Source organism: Embiotoca jacksoni, unplaced genomic scaffold (genome assembly GCF_022577435.1).
Source record: "Embiotoca jacksoni isolate LCO1_2020_lvr unplaced genomic scaffold, fEmbJac1.0.p SCAF_29, whole genome shotgun sequence".
Classification (NCBI taxonomy): Eukaryota; Metazoa; Chordata; class Actinopteri; family Embiotocidae; genus Embiotoca; species Embiotoca jacksoni.
Window position 1 is genome coordinate 5054784 of NW_027185380.1, and position 25328 is coordinate 5080111.

At 41.8% G+C, this 25328-nt stretch overlaps 1 protein-coding gene across 1 annotated transcript; it reads right to left on the reverse strand.

Annotated features, from left to right (window-relative positions):
* Positions 1-517: 517 nt before the first annotated feature.
* Positions 518-25328, reverse strand: LOC138205642 (gamma-aminobutyric acid receptor subunit rho-2-like). The gene is made up of 9 exons (XM_069161748.1): positions 25054-25328; positions 19450-19556; positions 13665-13732; positions 7425-7648; positions 7251-7333; positions 6023-6163; positions 3308-3460; positions 1846-2054; positions 518-1753 (listed from the first exon to the last, which is right to left on the reverse strand). Exons 1-9 carry the CDS (start codon positions 25173-25175, stop codon positions 1439-1441), a joined length of 1422 nt encoding a protein of 473 aa, XP_069017849.1. The 5' UTR covers positions 25176-25328; the 3' UTR covers positions 518-1438.

Genomic DNA, 25328 nt, shown 5'->3' on the forward strand with positions numbered 1-25328 from the left:
CTTTTAGACACCAAACATGTGTGACCTGGGGGATACTGATCCCAGCAGATGTGCTCGCCTCAACAGTCTCAGCTGAGAGTATTCAGGTTCGGAGGCGTCAAAATCGGCATCTCAGGTAAAACATTGGAAATGTGAACTTTTTTTGTGCCATTTAATCATTAATTAAATGTCAAACTGAACAACAAACACTATTAATAAATGAATTGCATTGGGATTTTTCGAGTGTGCATAATTTACATTCCAGTCATTAATTAAATGAGCTCAGCTGTCATGCATTAACTGCCTTAATCTTTCCTGCATAAATTAATAAACCAGATGAGTAGATGAAAATACTTTTGCATTGTTTCCTCTTTATGTGTAATTTAATTTCAATTAATTTGTAGTAAATCGAGTGCCTTTTATATTAAATACTAAGATTAACTACAGCGTCATGTCGCATGCCAACTGCCTGGTTCACATCTACTTCAAGAGACATAACTCAACTTCATTTATTGAAATAATTAACTGAATCGAAAGGTTGCATTAAAAAAAAAATCTGGTTTTAATCATTTATATAAGAGGGATTAAATAGAACATCCACCACACCTGGCTCTGCACACTGAAGCCACAAAAGTTTTCCTTTGTTGGCTTCGCTGCACGACCGCATGACACCAAAAATGCACCGCACAAACATGTCTTTACCAACATGGTAGCCAATATCAGTACCCAACATTATTCCATAGTAATACTGACAATGTTGGGTCTGCTTACACAAGTGAATGCCATAAAAACAACAGCGCTTTGTTCCATGACAATGAGACGTTGCATGAGTCTCAGGTTTGCCTTCAGTATTTATGAACCAAACTATGTTGAAACAGCAAAATCACAGGAGTGTCATTCTCTCACTGACTCAAGCAAGCTCAAAATGACAGAAATCTGATATGTATTTATTCTGTAAAAGGGATGTATGTGATTATTTATTCCATGTCGTAATATATTGATTAATATTAAGAGTTATTTGTTGTTATTAATTGGCCTTTGAGCCCAGTCAGCGATCTTTGATCCAGCGTCTGTTACGCAGTCGCCTCTGTTGACATTAGGCGGATTTCTAAAGTCCGAAGTGTTACCACGGTTACCAAGGATTGTGGTGGCAAACTTTCAGGCTTCAAGAGAGTCTGTTTTAAATTTGTGTACGTCTGACAGTACAGTTCTGTGCATCCAGCCACGTGAGGTTGTTGGAACATGATTGCGTACATATCAGATGGTGACGCAGGAGAAGTTCTACAACTGATCCAGTCCAGCAGGGACGTGAGTTATTCACACCAGGAAGTCTGTGATACTCCTCAGCCATCTGGCACACGCAGACTGGAAACAACTGTACGTCTCTCCAAAGCTCAGTTGTTTTTTTTGCAGTTTTTTTTTTTTACTTCAGTGCAACACTTTACGCTAAAACACACACTCAACAGTACGCACACCAGTAGATCAGGTTAAACAAGATGTAGGCGCCGGGGAAGATCATGCGAGAGTACGTGTCGATGGCGTGGGTGTTTTGGATGATCCGGAAGCTGCGGATGCCCTTCTTCTTGTTCCCTGTGGACTCGTTGTCCAGGGAGAGATGCACCACCATCCGCTCCTGCTTTTCTGATGCGTCCTCGGGTGCCATGGAGGCTCTGGTGTACCCCGCCAGGCTGTTGGTATCCGCTTCGCTGTACGTCCCATCCATCATCATGGTCTTGGTGTGAGACATGCCGCAGGTGCAGGGCAGTGTCTGGTTCTGGGTTGAAGACCGGGAAGGAACCAAAGTTATGTAAAAACTTTTTAAAAACATGTGATCCTGAATTTTAATTTTAGAAAAGCTTTCCGTACCTGTTCCCTGGCTTTTTCTCGGAGCTTGCGGTCTTTACCGTCCCTCACCGTTGTCAGGTAGTTGACGGCAGCGTATTCAAGCACGGACAGAAAGACAAAGACGAAACTGACCCAGAGGTAAATATCCACAGCTTTGATGTAGGAGACCCTCGGCATGGAGGCGTTGACTCCGGTGATGATGGTGGACATGGTGAGCACCGTAGTTATACCTGCAACACAGACAACATACAACCGTGTGTTGGCAAAGCTGTGAATGAATGCTGTTTAGGAAATATGACAGAGGGTCACATCATTTCATCTCTGTGTACAATCCTGTTTTAGCAGTTTCTAATTCCCTCCCTTTGTCGTTGTTGCAAAATCCAAAGACTGTATTTAAAGATGTACTGCTAGCTAATTTGCTAAATTGAACAAATTAACAACTGGATGTGCCAGAATTCTCTTCAATTAAACAAGGATAAAACAGAAGTAAATGTTTTTGGTGCCAAGGAAGAACGATTGAAAGTCAGCGCTCAGCTTTAATCGCTGATGCTAAAGAACACAAACCAAGCCAGAAATCTAGGTGTAGTTATGGATTCAGACCTCAATCTGAACAGCCACATTAAGACAATTACAAAATCAGCCTACTATCACCTGACGAATATATCAAGGATTAGAGGATTTACTGTATGTCACAACAGGATTTGGAAAAACTTGTCCATACATTCATCTTCAGTAGACTCGACTACTGTAACGGTGTGTTCACAGGTCTCTCTAAAAAGTCAGTTAGACAGCTGCAGCTGATTCAGAATGCTGCAGCTTGAGTCCTCACTAAGACTAAGAAAGTGGATCACATAACTCCAGTTCTGAGGTCTTTACACTGGCTTCCTGTCCAACAAAGAATTGACCTTAGAATCCTACTGTTGGTTTATAAATCACTGAATGGTTTAGGGGAAAAATACATTTGCTACTTTATGAACCAACCCAACCCAATCCCAATTTTAGGAAAAACGGACAGCCATATAACTGGGCGATGAAGCTTTGAAGAATAAACAAGGCTCTTTTCTTGGTCTTCAAAATGAAGACCAGAGAATTTCAATTTTGTCATCATTACATTTGAGGACATTTTGAGAAATCCAGCAATTTAAATTTAAAGCAATTAGTAATTTGGTTCAGGCTGCTATGAGTGGTGAACTGTAAGGAGACATTTAATTGGGTTTTGCCAGCTTATCAATGCTACTGTGCATTAAGTTTGCTAATGACTGAAATGGGAAACAGTAATTAACCAACAATTAACACTCGAGGAAGACCATGAAAATAATAGGACACGGAGAACATCAAAGTGCTGAACTATTTCTTAACAGTTTGGTTCCTTCCTGGATTCTCCACTAAAAACTGGTTTGTACTCCCAGGTCACTGGGATGTGCTTTGGAAACATGTTAAATTTAAACCACCATAACAGTCACTGTGCTTTAAATTCTTTTACCTAACGAGACTCTGGCCGGGACGGCCCGGCGGTCGATCCAGAAAGACACCCAGGACAACATGACCATCAGTGTGGCAGGGAAGTAGGTCTGCAGCAGGAAGAAGAAGATGTGGCGCCGCAGAGTGAAGTTGATGTACAGACGGTTGTACCAGCCTGGAGGAAGAGAAGTAGTCAAATACAGTGGTTATCTGCAAATTATTTTATCTGTTATTTGAAGTTATTATTAATGGTGACAAAGGAAGAAAACCAAAGACATAAGAGCACTTCTCAGGTCTCTGCATTATGGTGGTAGTCGAGACCACTTCAGTCTGAGACAAATATGTCCATGTTAAAATAAATGGGGGTCCAAGTCTAGATAACATGATTTAAAGTTTGCACCAGAAGGCGGTGCAGGTTCTGGTCCAGGTTCTGGTCCAGGCTCTGGTCCAGGCTCTGGTCATCTCACGCCTAGACTACTGTACCTCCCTCCTGGCAGGTCTACCTGTTAGTGCCATTCATCCTCTGCAGCTCATCCAGAATGCAGCAGCTCGACTGGTCTTTAACCTCCCGAAATTCACTCACACTACTCCGCTCCTCCTCCTCCTCCTCTTCCTCCTCCTCTCCTCCTCCACTCCTCCTCCGCTCCCTTCACTGGTTACCAGTAGCTGCCCGCATCCGTTTCAAAACATTGGTACTTGCGTACTGTGCTGTGAACAGATCGGGTCCAGTCTACATCCAGGACATGGTCCAACCTTACATCCCAGCCCTCTCCCTCCACTCTGCTTCTACCAATCAGCTTGTTGCTCCTCACTGAGCTAAACATTCTACAAAATCATGACTGTTTGCTGTCCTGGCTACTAAATGGTGGAATGAGCTCCCCAACGACATCAGGACAGCAGAAACTCTGTACATCTTCTGTCGCAAACTAAAAACACACCTTTTCAGACTTACTGATAGAACTTTGTAGTTTGGCTTTCTTGAAGAAATTGTATTTTCTTGATTCTTGTTGTTCTGGGTTTTGTACCCTCATGGTTGAAATGCACTTATTGTATGTCGCTTTGGATAAAAGCGTCAGCTAAATGAAATGTAATGTAATGGAACATGAATATAAATTAACATTCCTTCAGCCGTGTTCAGACCAGAAGCGAAGCAAATTATTTCCGCAAATTTGCGTCTGTGCGAGTTGAAAATATTTATACTTGAGAGGCTGTTGTAGCGCAAGGCAACAATTTGTTTCGTGTTTGGTCTGAAGACAACATTAGCGTAGTGTGATTGTGATTGGTCAGTGTGCAAATATTTTTCTTGGGCCTCATGTCTCAAATAACCAACCAACGCACATGATGAATAACAACCAAAATGAGCGATTCCCAGCATGCCCTCTTCCTAATCTGCATAACTTTTGAGAATAAAGCCTCCAAATTAAAACAGACTAAAAGATGCAATATAAATGATTTGTAATAAAACATGCAGTTTTGGGAAATTCAATAACGATAAATAACATGGGCTATAACTTAAAAACATGAGTGGAGACTCTGGGACGGTGGTAAATATAAGACATCTATCACCCTATAGGTTAGGGCTTATATCAAACTTTCTGATTTTAACTGTAAAGACTATCATGATCTACCCAGAGATCCAGCATGGGTTAGGGTTAGAGGTTTAGGGTTCAGGGTTAGGGTTACAGGGTCAGGGTTTGAGTCAGGATTAGGGTTAGGGTTAAGGGTTAGGGTTAGAGGATTAGGGGTCAGGGTTAAAGGTTTAGGGGTCAGGTTTAGAGTCAGGGTTAGGATTAGGGTTAAGGGTCAGGGTTAGAGGATTAGGGGTCAGGTTTAAAGGTTTAGGGGTCAGGGTTAGAGTCAGGGTTAGGATTAGAGTTAAGGGTCAGGGTTAGAGGATTAGGGGTCAGGTTTAGAGTCAGGGTTAGGATTAGATTTAAGGGTTAGGGTTAGAGAAAATATACCATGTAATGATAATGTCAATTGAAATATTAATGGTAATAAATGTATATTTTGACACTTGGACGCTCAACAATACAGGGCCTTATTTTACTGGAGGTAACATACAGGAATTGCATTACGATTCTTCTATTTTGAGTTTATTGCTGCATTTAAATGGACCTTGTGAGCTCGTGGTTACAACACTTTAAGTCGTGCGCACCGTATGCTCGGTGTTCAAGTGGTTGAGTCATGAAACCCCCCTTGCTTGGCAACTGCAACATGGACGCCTTCTAGAAGCCACCGAGGCTAACAGTTTATCAAGCTAACAGGAAATACAAAGACAAAGAGGGAAAAGATGAGGCCGTCGGGAAGATCAACATTTTCTTCAGACGTAGAATATTATCTAAGTTATGAAGATAAACTCTACGGGACTGAAATTACAACAAATTATCTCAAAATCCAACCAAACATGAACTTCCACGACCTCTGACCTTTCTGTAAACGTCAGCAAACACGTCACAACTCATGAACTGGAGGCTGACAGAACATTGAGTTGTGACGTGGTGAACACCACCAGAGGGCGTCGTCCATACGGACTCTTCTCTATATGGTGAATACGAACACATCTGAGAGCAGCATATTATTCAAATTAATCAATTATTCCATGTTAATCTCCACCCAGTAAACCTGGGACCTCTTTGGCCCTTAAGAGCGGTTTAAACTTTTGCCCAGTGAGCCATTTGGCCTCACACCAAACATCGATGTGAAAGTGCAGTCAGAGATTGCGGTGCGTCTCAACCTGTGCTGCTGTAGAAAGCCAGTCTGGACGTCGTGTGAAACTTCTGAATGAGGAACTGAGACAGAGAAATCCGGTCGTCGGTGCTCAGAGACTCGTCACCGCTCTTCCAATACAACATCAGGTCCTCGTCCGTGTAAGCATCTGAAGGAAAGAAAGAATACAGGTGTATTGATTTCAGTGTGAGCAGTAGCAGCTGGATGTGGAGTAAAAAATACTCCTTAAATAAACGCCGCATAATACAAGTGAACATATAATGTATACAAACATGCCTTATGGGTCGTTGCTGCATTTTAATAGAATAATGATTGGCCTATGTGTGAATATTTTCCTCACCCCAAACAACTAACACACATGACATATAGCAAATAAAAAGGAATAAGGTCTTTGGACAACCAAGTTCAAAATTCCCAGCATGCCTTCTTCCTTCAGAATGAAGCAACCAAATACTGTTTCTCTCATCTACTCATTCGTGTTTTTAGAGTTATTATGTCAGTCAATGAAAGTTAGTGCTTCCTGCAGATGTTTCAAATTAAAAGCCTTAGCCCTTTAAAAAAAAAAAAAGAGTAATGTCTAGAGGTTTGAGTGACAGGGGCATGCAGGAGGTTTTTTTTTAAATTTAAATAACAAACATCTGTGCAGAAAGTGTTAATTCACTGACGGTAGGTTAACAGCTACTGAAAAACCAAAAGATTAAAGCTGTAACTGGAAATAATTATCAAATGATAACTGCCTTCATTTAGGAAGTGGCATGTCTGGTACTGTATGATGTTAGTCTTTGGAAATGTACATTATAAAACATTTGCAAGACAACAGGTAAACAGACAGAAATTTATGAGTTTGAATTAAATACAAATAAAAGCAAGACTCTTAAAATACCATAAGATGCACTTATGAATTATGGAAATTCAAAAGACCTGTTTTTATTTGTTGTTGTTTTTTTTTAAAGCCCAGTTTCAAAGCCTGTTTGTCTCTGCAACTTAGTAAATAAAAGATCTTAATTTCCACCAAGAAAAACATCCGCAGCTGTAGTAACGTACTGTGTGGACGTGATAACATGACGGACTTACATCCACTGCTGCTCTGCAACAACCTACTTCTGATGAATCACAGTGAAGTTTGTTGAGGCATCATGCTGCCAAAGTGCTTTGAGCCTTCAACAAACAGCAGCACATTACTTCCACTGTATTCTTGGCAGAGAAGTGGCATGTCAGTGTGAATGAACACTCACAGCTCTCCAGCTCCAGCGTGCACGTCTGCGAGTCCAGAGGGAAGCGGCTGAAGTCCATGTTGCAGGCAGCAGTAACTGTGACCCTGCAGAGTGAACAGCACAGCGTCAACCACACCAGCTTCCACACACGAGGCGCCAACAACTGCCACATCTCATTTGGTCGGCGTCCCTCACCTCAGGCTGTAGAGGACGTGGCCGTCTGGGAAGACCCTCAGCATGATGTTGTCGGTGGTAGTGTCGTGGATGAAGGACCTCTTGGAGTGGACAAAGAACACGTCCGGCACCCAGATCTTCTTCACCAGGCGCCCGTCGAAGGTCATGCTCTTGTTGGTGACACTGGGGAAGGCCAGGCGCTCGTCCTTCCAGTAGTGCCTCAGATACAGGGTCATGGTGAAGTCCTGGGGGAGGGACAGAGGAGAGATCCTCTGGATTAAGTTTCTCTGTGAGGACTCTACTTGGTTGCTGCCTCCGGTTTATTAAACTCCTCTAGGATTATAGTGCTGCGGCTCGGGGCTGCTGGATTATTGGGACTGTTTATGAACGAACGTACACAGTCAACACGAGTACTGAACATATGTTAACTAAGAACGGCTTCCATCGGTGCCAAATTACCCGTGTCCTCCTGTTGCTATACAGGCTGCAGCGGATCATACCTCATCCTATTCACCTTACTGCGTTACATAAGAGCAGATCAGTTCGGAATAATGGCTCAAACAACATATCGTACTCTTGGCACCCACCATGGAAGTCCTTCTGACGTTGCGTAAGACGAGTTCAGGGCATGCTGGGATCCCTCAGATGAGCAATAACGGTAATGTGTTTACTGCTGAGAGATGATTTCAACTGAAAAGACCTTAAAGTCTGCATCCTTGAATATTATTATGGTATTATGTGTATCATAGCTACCAAATTAAACCTATAAACTGACGCAAAATGTATTTTCACATCTCTGACATTATTGTGACAGAATTTGCAAAGGCAAGACAAAATGTATTTATACAGCACCTTTCATACCACCTGGCAACACAAAGTGATTTAGAAAATGCAGGAAAAGGCATAATCAATAAAAGCAAACGCAATCAATAAAAACAGGCAAAATTGCCCAAATCAGGCACCGTAGATAAAATGAGAAGTGTAATCGATAAAGGAAAACTAGCAGCCAGTAGCAACAATAAAACAGTGAAAGGAGTTTTCAGCTAAAAGTACTATTGAACAGTCTTTAATTTAGATTTAGTTTACCTCCAGAACATTGAGGGTTTACCTCCTCAAAAATGTTTTTCTAAAATATTTTTAGCTCACATTAGTCTTTTGACACATCAGATTAAATCAAAGTAATGTTTGATTTGAAGTCACGCGTGGAATACCTGCTGAAGCAACACCTTTACAGAGATAACATTTCTAATGTGTCTGTTTCATTAAGAGCGATGCATTCGACAGCACAATCAGAAAAAAAGTAAAATAAACCACGGCCACCAAATGGCCCAGAGGGGGAACAGAAAATAAATTTAAATGATAAAATTAAATTAACTATAACTTTTACAAAAACAAAACTCCTGAACTGAACTGTTTTACAGCTTCCTGACTGCTGCTGCGTCTGATGGAGTTTACGCTAACACAATACTGAGACCTCTGACTGTGGTTTCTACACTATTTTTATCCAAACAAAGGTTAGAAGGTTCAAAAGTTAGAAAAATATGTTTATGTATATGAGGCTCGTCTCAATAATGAAGGCACGTCTGTTATCGTGTTGGTCACTGGGAGTAAAGTTGCTTATTTAATTGAATTCATTACCAGATGTGATTTGGAGGAGAAATCTACAAGATTATACATTTACAGGCACAAAGGTGATAAAAGGTCTATGGAGCAGATGGGAAGGAGATGTGTGGATCCCAAATAAATTATATTTCAACAGGCAAATGGATTGAACATAATAATTATATTATTCTGGGTGGCACCCATTTGGATTGTTTTTTGTTTTATTTTGTCCTTCAATGACAATAAAAGAAATTGTGATTGTGAACAGGATCAAAGGACGAATGTTTATTCTTCAAACTGAGCAGCTCTTATTGGCTCTACAGCACAAATTAGGTCACATCTGAGCATATAGCTTGGAGCCACTGTTGTTGTGCTGTGCAGCAAAACATTTCAGAGAAATGTAGAAATCAAACGCTTTGCATGTTGAGAGCAGAAATATTCCTCCGACGGTCGATGGGAATATTCAAACCTTCGTCTCACACTGAGGCATCTCTTTTTATTTATGTTCTGCAGTGGAATCTTTGAATGAGGTTGCAATGTTGCATCACCTTCGAATTTTTCTATATCTTCAAAAATAAAACAGGACAGTAATAGGATTATCTATATTTATATTTAACTGACTCCTCATTATTAATTAAAATTATTAATTTTACAATCATTTCATTTCGTTTCATCTTACCTTCAGTTTGCTCACAATCACTGATAAAACAAGACTGTTTGTATTATATCATTAACTCTTTACATATTCTAAATGTTTTGCTTCACAGATATTAATTAATAATACTTTTAATGAAATGTTACTGCACTGGAATTTATATGAACAGAAAAAAGAGACCTGACATGAGGTCTAGCAGCAGGAGGGTCTACGTCCCCATTTTCATCTGGCTCATCATCACACTCTGCCGCTGTCCTCTCACTTTATCATTTCTTCTTATCTTCTGCTTCTCTCATGTCCTCATTTCTTCTCTCTGAGGTTCTACCCTTCTCTGTCCCTCCCACCCACCTTCTTTTATATTTCTGTCCATACTGTTTCCTGTCTCATCTTGAGCATTGTCTTGCTGAAAAAGCTGGTATCACAACCTTTGAAATCTCTTTTAGTTTGCACGACAGGCTGCAGTCACATTACCCCGACCACAAGATCCACGTGGTGCATTACATAACATTACATTACATTACATTGTAGGAGCCTGTGGTTGACAGGTTACAATAAAACCAGGATCAAAAAAGAATTTAATCAACTGTCAACCATCAGTGAGGTCACCCGTTTGTTTGTGAACGTTATGAATCCTCCAGTTCAGATTCTGTCCGTCACCATCTTGCTAGTTCGGAGCGGTTTGGAGCAGGAAGTGACCATATTTGGATGAGCTGGGGGAGGAGCCAGCGGTGGATCTGACCGATCTGATTGGAAACCTGACGATACTACGTCCCGCCCACCGATAGCTGTAACCTGACTGCACCACAGGCCTGTCAATCAAACAGACATGCTCCCAAAAACAAGTCTTTTTTTTTAAGCCTCTTTTCTAACAAATGATGGATAATTTTCAGATGGACCAACAGAAGACAATTAAAACCGGTGAATTTAGCGAAGGAAGCTGAATGGGAGTCTACTAGAACCAGAGGTTTTTGGGGGCAGCCCCTAGTGGCCCTCACTGGTATTGCAACACAGTAACTTCCCTGTCAAGGCCCCTAAGTCACGCCCATTTTTAATATTACTGCCCCTAAACCAGCCTAACATGTCATGTGTACATTTAATCTTGCAGGCGCCAACGCTCCGAACAGACGCAGGACACACGAGGCAGCCATCATGTGAAGTTTAAAGTCATTCACCTCCGTCCTCAGTGACTGTATGACTCTTCTTCACTTAACTTTATGTTATGTTGCATTTCAGTTCAACATAGTTGCTTTAAATGACAATAATAGTGATATTCTGTACTGATCTTTTTGTCCTTAGATGCCTGTGCTATAAATCAGGTTTAAACAATCCAGGATATCTTTCTATTATCTGGCTTAACTAAACCTAACAGACGTAATCAGACGCTCAGCAGTCATACAAAGCTGGTTATCAACTCTCCAAGTCAACTGAGGATTTCTTCATCCAGCCAGCGGCGTGAACAGATAAAAGGGGCGGAGTTTTCAGCATCTGACCAATCACCAACAGTGATAAGTGTCCTCGCAGCAGAGCGGCATATTTCAAAGACGAAGAACAAACTATAACATTAGCCAAATACATTAAACACATAATTCAGGCTAAAAGCTGCCAAAACATGAATCTGACTATAATTAAATCCCTTTCTGCTTTATGTATATTTATGAATTAAAGTAAGTTTTCTTAAACAAGCAGTTTGTCTGGATGTCGTGGTGGATAAAACCAAAAACTAACATCCAAAGAGAAAAATCAAGTCGTGGGAAAAATACAACAAACACAAGGAAGGTGGTAAATAAATAAACGTTCACCCTAGTCATCATCTTCATCATAACTATTACTACTAATAATAATGATAATAATAAATGTGTTAATGTAACAGTTGTATTAGATGTGATGAGTTACAGATGTGAAAAAGAAGATTAACCGTAAGATTTTATGTGTTTTCTTATGGCGTGTTTTTTGCCTCAGTCTTTAAGCTGCAGCCCCGGCAATGTGACATGAGCTGGGGAGCAAATAAGAAATAAAAAAACATATGTATGCAATAGGATTACGTTCATATCTTGAAGGACTAAGTGGCTACAACACGTACAAGGCTTCAGTGCTTCATTCAGTCTCTGTTGTCTTTGGACACAATGAAGTCAAATCTATTTCTCTCGTACAATAAAGCCGAAGGAGTTCACTGGTGTCTCCACAGAGACCCTCTCACCGTCTGCACGCCGATTCTCCACGCCGATTCTCCACGCGATCTCTGAGATCCAAGAGAAATGATTGGTGATCTGCAGCATCAGTTACCACGGTTACCTCACCAACCGCAAACACTGCTTCGTGGTCCAGACCGCTGCTCCAATCTGAGCAAACACACTGATCCCTCTAACAAGTGTGTATCTAGTGTGTGTGTGTGTGTGTGTGTGTGTGTGTGTGTGTGTGTGTGTGTGTGTGTGTGTGTGTGTGTGTGTGTGTGTGTGTGTGTGTGACCAGAGACTGATATTTATCCTGTTCCTCTGTGCCATCGAGTTCCAACAGCTACTAGAAGACGTCACTGAGACACATCACATGCAGCATCAGCACCGACTCTCCCTTCATCTGCAGACACTGATGTCTCTACATTCTGAAATCTCTGCACTGTTCAGCACTTTATTCACAACAAACTGTACAATGAGGAACGTCACTGAACATTACATCATACCTGTTAAACATCAGGCAGACAAGAGCAGTTGGACTTCAATTACACTTTTGAAGATGATTGCACAAATTAACTTTATTCTCAAATCAGATGAACAAAAGGTTCCAGTTTTAGATTGTTTCAGTTATTAATAACTTGAGACACACTTTACCTGCTAGCATGTGATTTTAGACGGAAGCTTTAGTATCCTGGACTATTCCCACTATAACAACACCTCTGTTTCTCTTCCTGTCTGAGTTGTAATCAGCTGTTTATTGGTGCTAAAAATAATTAGCCTTTAAAATAATCTAATTTTATACTTGTGAAACTTGAAAAAGTTTCTGTTTTTAATTAAAAAAAACAATGAACTCTGAGCTGAGAGCGACAGACAGAACAGGGAGGAGAACACACTCTGTCACGCACTGGTTGGGTCTCTTCAGGTCTATTTGTTGATGAGAATAAATTTAAATCTCATGTTAAATAAACCCGCTGACCTTTAAATGAACCAGAAGATGGTGTGCAGTATGACTGCTGAGCCTCCTGCAGCTCTGTGATGTGACATAACTTCTGGAACCGTTCATTTTTCCTCCTTCTGTTCCCAAACGATTAGATACGAAACCCTGAAGTCTAAATTAAACGTAATCCTCGGTCGTCCTTGCAAACAGCAGCTTACACAACATCACTTTTAGATCCAACTGATGGTTCAGGAGCAGAAGGTTAATTTAATTACATTAGTCAACATCACATTTGGACTAAGTCAACAGTTCCTACCACAGAGCTGTCGTAATATCATTGTGATTGTCCAACTGAAAGTAATAGATACATGACTGAGAGAATACATTAATGACGTTTCAGAGTCCCACTGATGACAGCAGAACAACAGATATGTCTGATAAAGGACCGGGGATCTCTATATAAAACTATATTTAAAGATATATTGTGCCCAGAACTGTCCCACTGTGTTAGTCGTGGTTTTATCCTCCGGATGTTCCTGCATCAACTGCTTCTGTCTGAGGAGGGATTCACGACGTGCCGACGCAGCGGAAGTTCACTTGTTTCCTGAGTCACTGATTGGAATGGAACCATTAATAATGACTTTAATGAGTTTAATTTGTTTCCATAATCTCATTAATTTCAGTTGGTGTTGGTTGAATAAGGTTTCACAAAAAGAAAAATTCAAGAAATCCTCCATGTTTCTTCATCCCAACTAAATCTATTTGAACGACAATTGTTTTCAGTATCTGCAGCAGATTTCAGTTATTTTTGCATAATGTTTTTTTTTTTTGATTGCGTTTCATCCATTTACCTGTTGTGAGTACCTGGTGGGATTTAATGCATTCGAGCCACTTACCATGTCCACCTCCGAGATGCTGTCCAAACTCTCCACCTGAACGTCCACTCCGACAGGAACCGCCGGACCTGCAGACAAACATCAAACAGGTGTGAGTTTATACGATGTTGGATCACAGAGTAACGGGACTTCCTCTGTTGCACATAAACGGTGTGAAGCATCGTGAGGAGTACAGAGCGCAGAAACGCTGTAACCGAGTTTAGTTTGATCAAAACCAGCACCTGAGTTACACATGTTTTTATGAGCAGTGGACCAGGTTCACTCATATTAAAGCAAAATCTGTTCAAAATAAGCTTTACTTTGAAACCATTTACTACATAATGTCCGTACACAGATACTAAAGTGTCAGCAGTCGGTTCCTCTCACGTTTATTTTTCTGTGGATGAATAACTTTGACTCCTTCAGTTCTATTTTCTTCATCTCTTCATCCTCATTTAGACACATCAATCTTGTCTAAGAGTCGTTCTGCCCTGCGTTCCCTCAGGAGAGTCACTTCCTCTTCTATAAATATGATTGTAATTCTGTCATTCTGCCTTTCACACACAAAACCATCGATCCAAATCATCCATTAGCTGTTTACTCCACCTGCTCCAGCGAACTTTATCTGGAACTATGATGTGAAGATGCTTCTGATCAACACTTCCTTCTAATTTCTCACTGTTGAACTGATTTAATACAATTTCTTATTTAGTTAAAGATCTAAGACAGTGGTGAAATTAACACATTGTAATTGTGAATGTCCGTTATGAAGCCTCCAGTTCAGATTCTGTCCGTCACCATCTTGCTAATTCGGAACGGTTTTGAGCAGGAAGTGACCATATTTGGACAAGCTAGGGGAGGAGCCAGCAGTGGATCTAACTGATCTGATTTAAAAACTGACAATACTATGTCCCACCCACCGATAGCTGTAATCTGACTGCACCACAGACCTGTCAATCAAACAGACACGCCCCCAAAAACAGGTATTTTTGAATCTTCTTTTCTAACGAATGAGGGATTATTTTCAGATGGACCTCCAGAAAACTAATAAGAAGGAGTGACTTTAGCTAACAACACCGAGATAACTGATGGACACATTTTATTCACTTTGGATTTGATGAGAGAAGTTGAATGGGAGTCTACGGAGCCGGAGGCTTTTTGGAGCCGACCTCTAGTGGCACTCGGTGGTATTGCAGCTGAGGACACTTCTGCATCGGCCTCATTTTTCAGACCTGGAAGCTACGAACACTTTTACATACAGACTGTGGTTAATATACCAAATCCTAATAGAAGCAATCTTGGCGCACTTTACATAACAAGGTAAAGACCTGACTATGAAAGGTTTTATCCTGTTTTTGGTCACCACCTCCTGACAAAACTAACTGTCTCTTTGCTGCTAAGTGCTCCACTATGTTCACCAGCTTGTCTGAACTGGGTCTGTCTGCTGTTTGCTAATCAGGTAGAGCACAGTCGGTCTCCGGAGCTTTTTCTGTGAAAACAGCAGGAAGCTGCAGCTGAAAGTGACACGTTGATTACAATAAAACATTGATTATAGCTGCTTTTCACCTAAAATGACTCATTGGTCATTTGTCGGTGGTAAAAAATATACAACCGATAATGAATAAATATACAAAGATGTTATCTAATTTTAACAGAAATATCACATCATGTGTGATGCAATGTTACAATCTGTGTCCCTGTCACCAGCTCATCCTCTCTCACACACACACACACACACACACACACACACACACACACACACACACACACACACACACACACACACACACACTAACAGGAGGGCTACCCTGCTGAGCCGATGACTTCACATGACCAGTTGCATAAAACACAGAATTCTCCTATTTGTTAATGTGTGCTGTTTAGCTGATTGAGAGGATTAAATATGAGACCAGTTTGGGATTTGTGGGGATCTGATGGAGTGTGTTAGTGGCCTTATCATCCACAGTGAAACAAACTCACACACCCGTCTGTCTGTGTAATAAGTCCCAATCGGCTGCTGTGGTATTGTTAATCCTTGCAGCAGTGAGTGTGCCAGCCTTACGTAACCGGTGGCACAGACAAAACTGCTACCTGGAAGAGGAAATGTGAACTTGTGCCCGGTTCCAGCTGTTAGCAGAGTGTCCTCCCTGCTCCGTCTCACTCCATATGTCAGATCTCACATGCCAGAGCTCCCGCCGACAGGAGCTGTTGACAGCAGCTGATGCTCAGATGGAGGAGCTCACTGGGAAGTCAGCGGCTCAAACTCCGGGTCCCCCTGTCCATAGAAGGGACAAGACGCTGAACCCCGAGGTGCAGGTGAGCACAATGCAAGGCAGTTCTGGTAATGTTGGAGTCTGAATACAATATAAGACCATTTGCATCCTCAGTGGACATGACATCAAACACCTGCTGAGGAAAAAGCCTCAACAGCCTCTGTAGAGGAATCATCTGAGACTCTGGTCATATCTCAGCTCTCTGCAGCAGAAAGTGCAGCAAGACTTTTAAGCAGCACTAAAGGAACACAGCAGTGGTATAAAAAAAAGAAGAGGGGATATAGCTCCCCTAATGACATGCTATGAAAAGCCTGGTATCTCTGCTGAAAGAGTGAGGTTAGCTCAGAACAGGAAATGTCCTGCATGTGTTTTTTTGCCAGAAGATTTCCTTTTTTCTATTTTGAGCTGACAGCATCAGTGAATTATTATACTTCACTGATTATCAGATGAGACCAATAAATGCGTCATACCACTTTATGATTCCTGTTGGCCCTTGCAGCCCTCAGTACTGCTGTGTGGGCTGCGCTCAAATGGGGCATGAAGCGAGAGTGCATCAGCCAGTGTTTTCTCTTTCTGTCCTTTCTGTCCCACAAACATGAGCTTTAACATCACAGCAAGCAAACACAAGAAGTTCAGATGCACAACGGCCTGTTTGAGAACAGCTGCAGACAAATTGATAGTTCAATGGTTGTGCTTTCTTTAAAACTCCACTACACCTCATTTAACAGCAAATGTTACTCTTTAATATTATCAAAAGATTCAGAGAATCTGGAGAAATCTCTGAACACAAGGTACAAGGCTGAAAACCAATATTGGATGGTGGTGATCTTCGGGCCCTCAGGCAGCACTGCATTAAAAACACACTATCCTGGAGTGGAAATCACTGCATGGGCTCAGGAACGCTTCTGAAAACCATCGTCTGTGAACACAGTTCATCACTGCATCCACAAATGCTGTTAAAACTCTACAAAGAAGAAACCAGATACAGTGAAGGAAATAATTATTTGATCCCTTGTCGATTTTGTAAGTTTGCCCACTGACAAAGAAATGAACGGTCGATAATTGTAATGGAGGTTTATTTTAACAGTGAGAGACAGAATATCAAAAACAAAATCCAGAAAATCACATCTGTATAAACATGATCCAGAAACACCGCCGCCTTCTCTGGACCCGAGATCATTAAAGATGGACTGAGGTGAAGTGGAAAACTGTCCTGAGGTCTGATGGATTACAATCTGAGATTCTGTTTGGAAATCATGGACGCTGCATCCTCCAGGTTAAAGAGGAGAGGGACCATCCAGCTTGTTATCAGCGCTCAGTTAAAAAAAAACAGCATCTGTGATGGTACAGGGATGCATTAGTGCACATGGCATGGGTAGCTTGAACATCTGGAAGGAAGCATTAATGCTGAATGATTATTTCATCAGAACAACGTCCAACCACATTCTGAACGTATTCCAACAGCATGGCTCCATAGTAGAAGAGTCCGCTGATAAACTGGCCTCCTGCAGTCCAGACCTGTCAATCATTGAACACATCTGGAGCATCATGACATGAAAAATACAACAAAGGAGACCCTGAACTGTTGAGCAGCTTACAAATCATCACATTCTGTTTTCATTTACATTTTACACAGCATCTCAACTCTTTTGGACGCAGGGTTGTATTTTACCCAAAATTACAATGAAATATTGCCTACCACAGCTTTAAAGCCTAGAGGACACATAAAACTACCATCATCCTTCTTCGACACAGCTGATCTCGCTACACAAGTTCTTTCATAGACAGCCAAACATGTCAGATTACAGCTTCATTTGTTCCTTTTCTCAGTCAGCCTTAGCTCTCACAGACTAAATTGTACTGTAGTTTCTTCGAGAACAGAGGCAGAAATCAGCCCTGATGGACGGCTCCTCTGTAAATCCATCACTGATTGACGGTGGCTCCTTTACGCTCGGCGTTACATTCCAGAAGCTAAACCCAGAAACAAACCCCAATGAAGGTTTTTTTGAGGATTGCATGGATGAAATAAGAGGAAAACATGCCATCTCTTTAATGCAGATGTGACTAATGCATGACAGGTCTATCTGCCCACTCAGATGTTTTTAAACCTGGGGCAGACAGGGAAGGAGGAGCTCCACAAATGGATGTAACCTGGAAATCACAACTAGATGTGCAGTCAGATCCACTGTTGGCTCCTCCCCCACCTTGACCAAATATGGTCAATTTCTGCTCCAAACCGCTCCGAACTAGCAAGATGGTGATGGACAGAATCTGAACTAGAGGCTTCATAATGCTCTCAAACCAACGGGTGACGTCACTGATGGTTGATGGTTGGGAACAGTCTGAATACCAGAAACCGGGTCAGTCTCAGCTCCTCCTTCACACTACTGATGACAAACCTCGTTCATTGCTGCTTTCTGGGATCTTAACCAAACAAATGACCCCTTTTCTTTTGGGAAATCTCTTCACAACACAGCAGACAATAAAAGTCACCAGTCAGAGCCGGTCTGGTTCTCCATACTTACAAGAGGATGTTCCTTTCACTATCACACAACCCCCCCCCCCTCAACACACACAAGAAGTGTCTGTAAGAAGCTTTCATTAGTAACACTGCAGTCACTGCTTCTGCAGCCACGAGGAACCACAGTAGCTGCTGCACACTCACAATTCTTCTCCTTCTGCAGAGCAGCCTCACAGGCAGCAGCAGGGAACTCACACAAGTCAGCTTTTATCATGTCTGAATAAAATCATCATTCTTCTGCAGAATCCTGGACAAAGAAAAGCTGACAAATGCAAGAAAAACACAGCTCCTCAGTGGGATCCATCTGTGGCTGCAGGAGCATGAAATTCTGTGTGGAGCCTCCGTTTGGCTCAACACCTCCTCCTGCTGTCACATTCTCTGTTCAGGATGAAAACTACACCACTCAAATCTGGAGGTCTACAAATAAGCTTCTTAGTTTTAATTGCTTTCCCAGCAATGACTCTGTGCTGATGTTCAAGGTGTAGAGCAGACACACACACACGCACGCACACACACACACACACACACACACGCACGCACGCACGCACGCACGCACGCACGCACACACACACACACACACACACACACACACAGCAGATACCGACAGTCAGGGAGGGCTTCAGAGAGGTCGGGCAGAGAAGTAAACTCAACCTGAACTGAGTCTCCAGCAGCAGAGACAATGTCAGCCAGGTATTGTTCTGCAGGATGAACTTGGCTCAGTGTCACCGTGTGTTTACAGAATAAAACAACCTGCTGTCTAAAACATCGGGGAGCTCCGCATCTTTTCTGTCCTGAGTTCAGCAGCGAAGCAGAGAAACTGACAGGAGGGAAAAATAAACCTCAGCTTTTCTACTCAACATTCACTTCACGCTCAGGTTTGAAAAAAAGAGGGGAACCGTAACAGCGGAGAGGCGGAGCCAAAGTCAATATCAACATCTCACGGAGCCCGGTGGCGTGTAATATCATTCAGAAACACATTTAATTAACCCACAGTCCTGAACAGGACGCTCACCTGCAAACGCCGGCCTCATGGTGAAGTCGTGCTCGTCGATGCGCAGCAGGTGGCTCGTCTTCAGCTTCCTGGATTTGGTTCCATCTGAGGCCTTCTTCGATAGAGGACTGACAGCAGGCAGCGGACACAACAGAGAGGAGTTTCAGAGATTAGTTCAAGTCTTAAAACAACAGTCAAACAGGTTTTATTCCTCCTGTTCATATTGGTCATTATAAAATATCTTCGTGATAGATTTCTGCTGTTGATGATGGAGGAAAATACAAAATCCTCATTCTGTTCGAAAACACCTTTTAAAGCTCATTCATTGATGATCTAATGCTGATTATCTGGTGACAATAATTCATGTTAAAGTCCTGGACATATCAGATGATGAATTAACAGCTGGTTCTCATAAAGGATTCATTTTCAGGTGTAAAGATCAGAGGGACTTTGACAAGGAATGAATCATTATGACCAAACAACCTCCGAGACAATAAGACGTGTTGTGCTCCCACTCGGAGGTCAGTGGTTATTACAGTAACCTGGAGTCTGTTCTCATTTCCAGGTCGTATATAATAAATATAGATGTCTTTTAAGTGACTGAAGTAAAATTTACTGATTTTGACCCAACCATGATCTTTTCTGAACTCTAACCACCAGGTTTTTTGTGCTTTTGCGTCTATAGGAGGCATCAAGGGTGACCTTCATAATAAAAGGTACCGTGTGTGTGGGTACAGCATGTGAAAAGCTTTGATAAAATATTAGTATTTAACAGGTTGACCATGAACTGTAGGAGGAGGAGCTGAACAAGTTTGATCTACGGCAGCTCCAACAGACACCATACAGAACTTAAAGGTTCTGCTGACATCTAGATACCACAGGGTTCAGAGGTTTCATTTATAAATCCGTTAATAAGATCTACTCTAACAGTGTACATACACATGAAAAAACCCACTCAGATTTAAAAACTGTGCACACAATGTTCCCGTTATGAATCACAGCCCTCCTGGAAATGATTGTACTGTTGAAAGTCAGAACGGGACTCAAATGTACGACATGAAGCACAGGTGCAAAAAGATGCAAAAACAAAGACACAATCATAAAGTCCTCAAGAAAAGTAAAAAAAAAAAAACAGTGTAGGAACCAAAGAAAGGTAAAAACAGGAAACATGCTGAGGAACAAACAATGGAGGCAAAAACGTCCAGAAAGTAATACTGAGATTTAAAAATAACTTACAAACACAGAGGAACACAGGAACCAGAGATGGACACAACAATCGGACACAACAATGACCTGACAGAACAATTGGACACAACAATAACCTGACACAACAATGATCTGACACAACAATGATATGACACAACAACGATCTGACACAACAATCTGACACAACAACAATCGGACACAACAACGATCGGACACAACAACGATCTGACACAACAACAACTTGACACAACAACAACTTGACACAACAACGATCTGACACAACAACAACCTGACACAACAATCTGACACAACAACGATCCGACACAACAGCGATCGGACACAACAACGATCTGACACAACAACGATCTGACACAACAATCAGACACAACAATGACCTGACACAACGATCTGACACAACAATAACCTGACAACAATCTGCCACAACAATGATCTGCCACAACAACGATCCGCCACAACAATGATCTGACACAACAACAATCTGACAAAACAACAATCTGACACAACAATATCCTGACAACAATCAGACACAACAATGATCTGAGACAAAAACAATCTGACAACAATAACCTGACATTTAAAAATAACTTACAAACACAGAGGAACACAGGAACCAGAGATGGACACAACAATCTGACACAACAATGACCTGACACAACAACCTCACACAACAACAATCCGACACAACAACCTAACACAACAATGATCTGACACAACAATAACCTGACACAACAATCTGACACAGCAATGATCTGACACAACAACAATCTGACACAACAATGATCTGACACAACAACGATCTGACACAATAACGATCTGACACAACAACGATCTGACACAACAATGATCTGACACAACAATGATCTGACACAAGAAAAATCTGACACAACAACAATTTGACACAGTAGGGAGGTAATTACAGACAGGTGGAGACAATCAGGGCGGTGAAGACGGTCACAAAGGGGGAAGACATGACGACAGGAAGTGGAGACAAGTAGTGAGTTACCAAAATAAAACAGGAAATGAACGGGAAGAAAATAAAGATTGTGACACACACACATTCAGCAATTAATGGTCACTGCAAAGATACTTGTGAATGTTTCTATATGTAAAATCAACCATGCTGCTCTAGTTTCTGGAAAATATATTTTAGATCCTTTAATAGGACAGTTCCTTAAATTAAAGAACAGTGGTCAGATTCAAAGGTCGGTGCAAAAAAAAAGCAAGAACACACCTGATATGCCACTGCTGTGTATTCAAGGTTGATATCAGAGAAAAGACGCCAGACTTTCTTAACCCTCGTGTTGTCCTTGGGTCAAAATGACCCGCAGCTGTGTTCAACCAAGTTCTATTTTATTTTCATATTTTTTTGGGATCATTGGTGACAAGGAGGCTGTGAGGGTTTCTTTAAAGAATGATGACCGATGATCCCAAAAAATAAAAAAATATAGAAATAAAATAGAACTTGGTTGAACACAACTGACCCAAGGACAACACGAGGGTTAAATCTGCCACAGCAGCATCCTGCATGTAGACAGCTGCAGTGAACCAACAACCAAGCATAAGTCACTTCAGCCCCCCATGCTCCGAGGTGAGGAGTGTGATAGTGAGGAGTGTGATGGTGAGTGATGGTGAGGAGTGTGATGGTGAGTGATGGTGAGCAGTGTGATGGTGAGCAGTGTGATGGTGAGCAGTGTGATAATGAGGAGTGTGAGGGTGAGGAGTGTGATGGTGAGTGATGGTGAGCAGTGTGATGGTGAGGACTGTGATGGTGAGTGATGGTGAGGAGTGTGATGGTGAGTGATGGTGAGGAGTGTGATGGTGAGTGATGGTGAGGAGTGTGATGGTGAGCAGTGTGATGGTGAGGAGTGTGATGGTGAGGAGTGTGATGGTGAGGAGTGTGATGATGAGGAGTGTGAGGGTGAGGAGTGTGATGGTGAGTGATGGTGAGGAGTGTGATGATGAGGAGTGTGATGGTGAGCACTGTGATGTGAGGAGTGTGATGGTGAGGATTGTGATGGTGGGTGATGGTGAGGAGTGTGTTGGTGGGTGATGGTGAGGAGTGTGATGTTGAGGAGTGATGGTGGGTGATGGTGAGGAGTGTGATGTTGAGGAGTGTGATGGTGGGTGATGGTGAGGAGTGTGATGGTGAGGAGTGTGATGATGAGGAGTGTGATGGTGGGTGATGGTGAGGAGTGTGATGGTGAGGAGTGTGATGATGAGGAGTGTGATGGTGGGTGATGGTGAGGAGTGTGATGTTGAGGAGTGATGGTGGGTGATGGTGAGGAGTGTGATGATGAGGAGTGTGATGTTGAGGAGTGTGATAATGAGGAGTGTGATGGTGGGTGATGGTGAGGAGTGTGATGGTGGGTGATGTTGAGGAGTGTGATAATGAAGAGTGTGATGGTGGGTGATGGTGAGGAGTGTGATGGTGGGTGATGGTGAGGAGTGTGATGTTGAGGAGTGTGATGGTGGGTGATGGTGAGGAGTGTGATGATGAGGAGTGTGATGGTGAAATATTAACCAGATTTTAATTTAAATGTTTAAAGTAAATCTATATAATATTTGATATGTAGTGAAACTACACGTGTGAGAGGTATCATTATACATATAATCATTTTATGGTCATTTTGGAGACTTTCTGTGACCTCACCCTTCTGAGCATCATGTGACTCTGGTTGTTTCCTGTGTCGGTCTTCACACACATCAACTGAATAAAGCAGTGATTTGATCACATCTTCCTCTTCGTTAACTGGAGGACACGTTCTGTGTGTGATGGACTCCTGACAGAAAATCACTACGATACGTGCTGGACAAGGGGATTTCCTTTTTTGTTTTTTGCCTCTTCACAACAAAGGTTCCACTTCCTACATTTACAGACCGTTAATTGGCATTGAACTCAAATCATAAAGAGATCCAACATGAACCTTCATCCAGTGATGTCTCTGTGGTTCAATCTTATTTCTAGTGAAGATACAAATTTAAATTTAAAAGCTCACAAAAAAACTCACAATAGTTTAATTTCAAAGATAAAACAGCTGTTCACTCTGCTTTTATTTCAACAAACAGGAAGCAGTATATTTGTCAAGGAGTAATTTCAGTGGTGAATTATTGTAATATACATTTGGCAGGAAGTGTGTGATAATGAAACAGGATTGTGTCTCACTGATGGATTTCACACAGACACACTTCTCGTTAAATGCTCCACTGAAGGTTTACACGTGTGATTTGTTGACAATAAGAAAATATGTGATGTCACCAAATTTATATTTTACATTTTAAAAAGAATTAAAGAAAAAAGGGCGTCTTGTGTTTTTGTACTTTTTTGTTCATCCTAAACATTTTCTTTCTTCCTATGATTATCTTTTTGGGTGATTGATGTTCTGCACATTTACAAACTCATAAATTTACGGTAAAAATAAAACTCAACTTTCTCAACTTTTGAACTGCTGAAACAATTAGTTTAAAAAAATAAATGATCAAACAAATCAAAAATAAGCCCCAAAACTGTTTCAGATTTTCAAACCTGAACATATGCTGTTCTTCATAGTCTTCTGTTAAAGTAAATTAAATATCTTAAAACGTTTTAAGATCTGGGAAATTGACAAACCAAAATTTTGAGAGAATTTAGAGACAAAATGACAAAGAAAACAAAAAGCAGATTAAATTAAATCCTACTATTAACAATTAAAAAAAATAGAATTAAGGATATTTCCTGTTACTGATACTCTGTTAGATAATTAGATTAAAGTTTTAAAAGTTGCTGCTGTTTGGAAAAGACAATCAGGGAAAAACCAGCCGCACAAGGCTTGAAGATCATTCCTGATGTTTCGAATATATAAAATCTCTGGACGATCTTCTGATAACAGAAAGCCATCTGACCCGCTGCACCTCGAGGAACGAGCTTCCTCTTCTACACAGCATGTCAGCAGCGGCAAAAGGAAACGGGTCGCTGCGCTCACGCTGCTCTTTACGCGCGGTTTGGTCCCGATGAGCCGCTTCAGCCCGTAAATGAGAGTCACCGCGGAGTGACGGGTCCGGTTAGTTACGACGGAGGGCTGATTTGGGCTGAAATCGGAAGGAGTGCGTGCAGTCATGCGCAGACCGCGTACACATGTTGATACTCTGTGATGTAGAAGAAGAAGCGGAGCTGAAATATGGAGAGAGGCTGTTTTACCATTATTTAAACTGACATAAATCTGAACTGTTCCTCTGTTTGATGTCACACTGACAGACTATTCGTGTTAAATGGTCTGCTATTCACTGCGGCTGCGTAAAAGAGAGTTCTTGTAGGTTTGATGGATAAAAAAAAAAACCGGGATGTTCTTTGACCCGCTGCTGGATGTTCTTCTTCTCTGAAGGTCAGACGGTTTCATTTAAATAAAATGAAAGAGGACTTACTTCCCGGGCTTTGCAGCTTCCACCGGAGCAGACCACCGCTTTTTCCTACTTTTGTGTTTCCGGCACTCTCCAACCAGGATGAGGCAGAAGAGTAGCAGCAGCAGCCGGGGGAAGTACGACATGATGAGTTCAGACGTCCAGCAGAGAGTCAGTCAGCGGCGGCTTCGGTCACCGTGCAGGACGCTCTGTGCGCGGGAACATCTTCCGGCCAGAGGCAGCAGCAGGAGGAGTGAGAGAGAGTGAGAGAGAGTGAGAGTGGAGGGTCTGTGGTGGAC

Bases quoted from the DNA above. Each gene is read 5' to 3' on its own strand.
- LOC138205642 (XM_069161748.1), bottom strand. From the start codon at position 25,175: ATGTCGTACTTCCCCCGGCTGCTGCTGCTACTCTTCTGCCTCATCCTG. The intron at 7,649-13,664 runs GTAAGTGGCTCG...TCCCTCCCCCAG, and splicing joins GCATCTCGGAGGTGGACATG to GACTTCACCATGACCCTGTA. The intron at 7,334-7,424 runs GTGAGGGACGCC...TTCACTCTGCAG, and splicing joins CACGTCCTCTACAGCCTGAG to GGTCACAGTTACTGCTGCCT.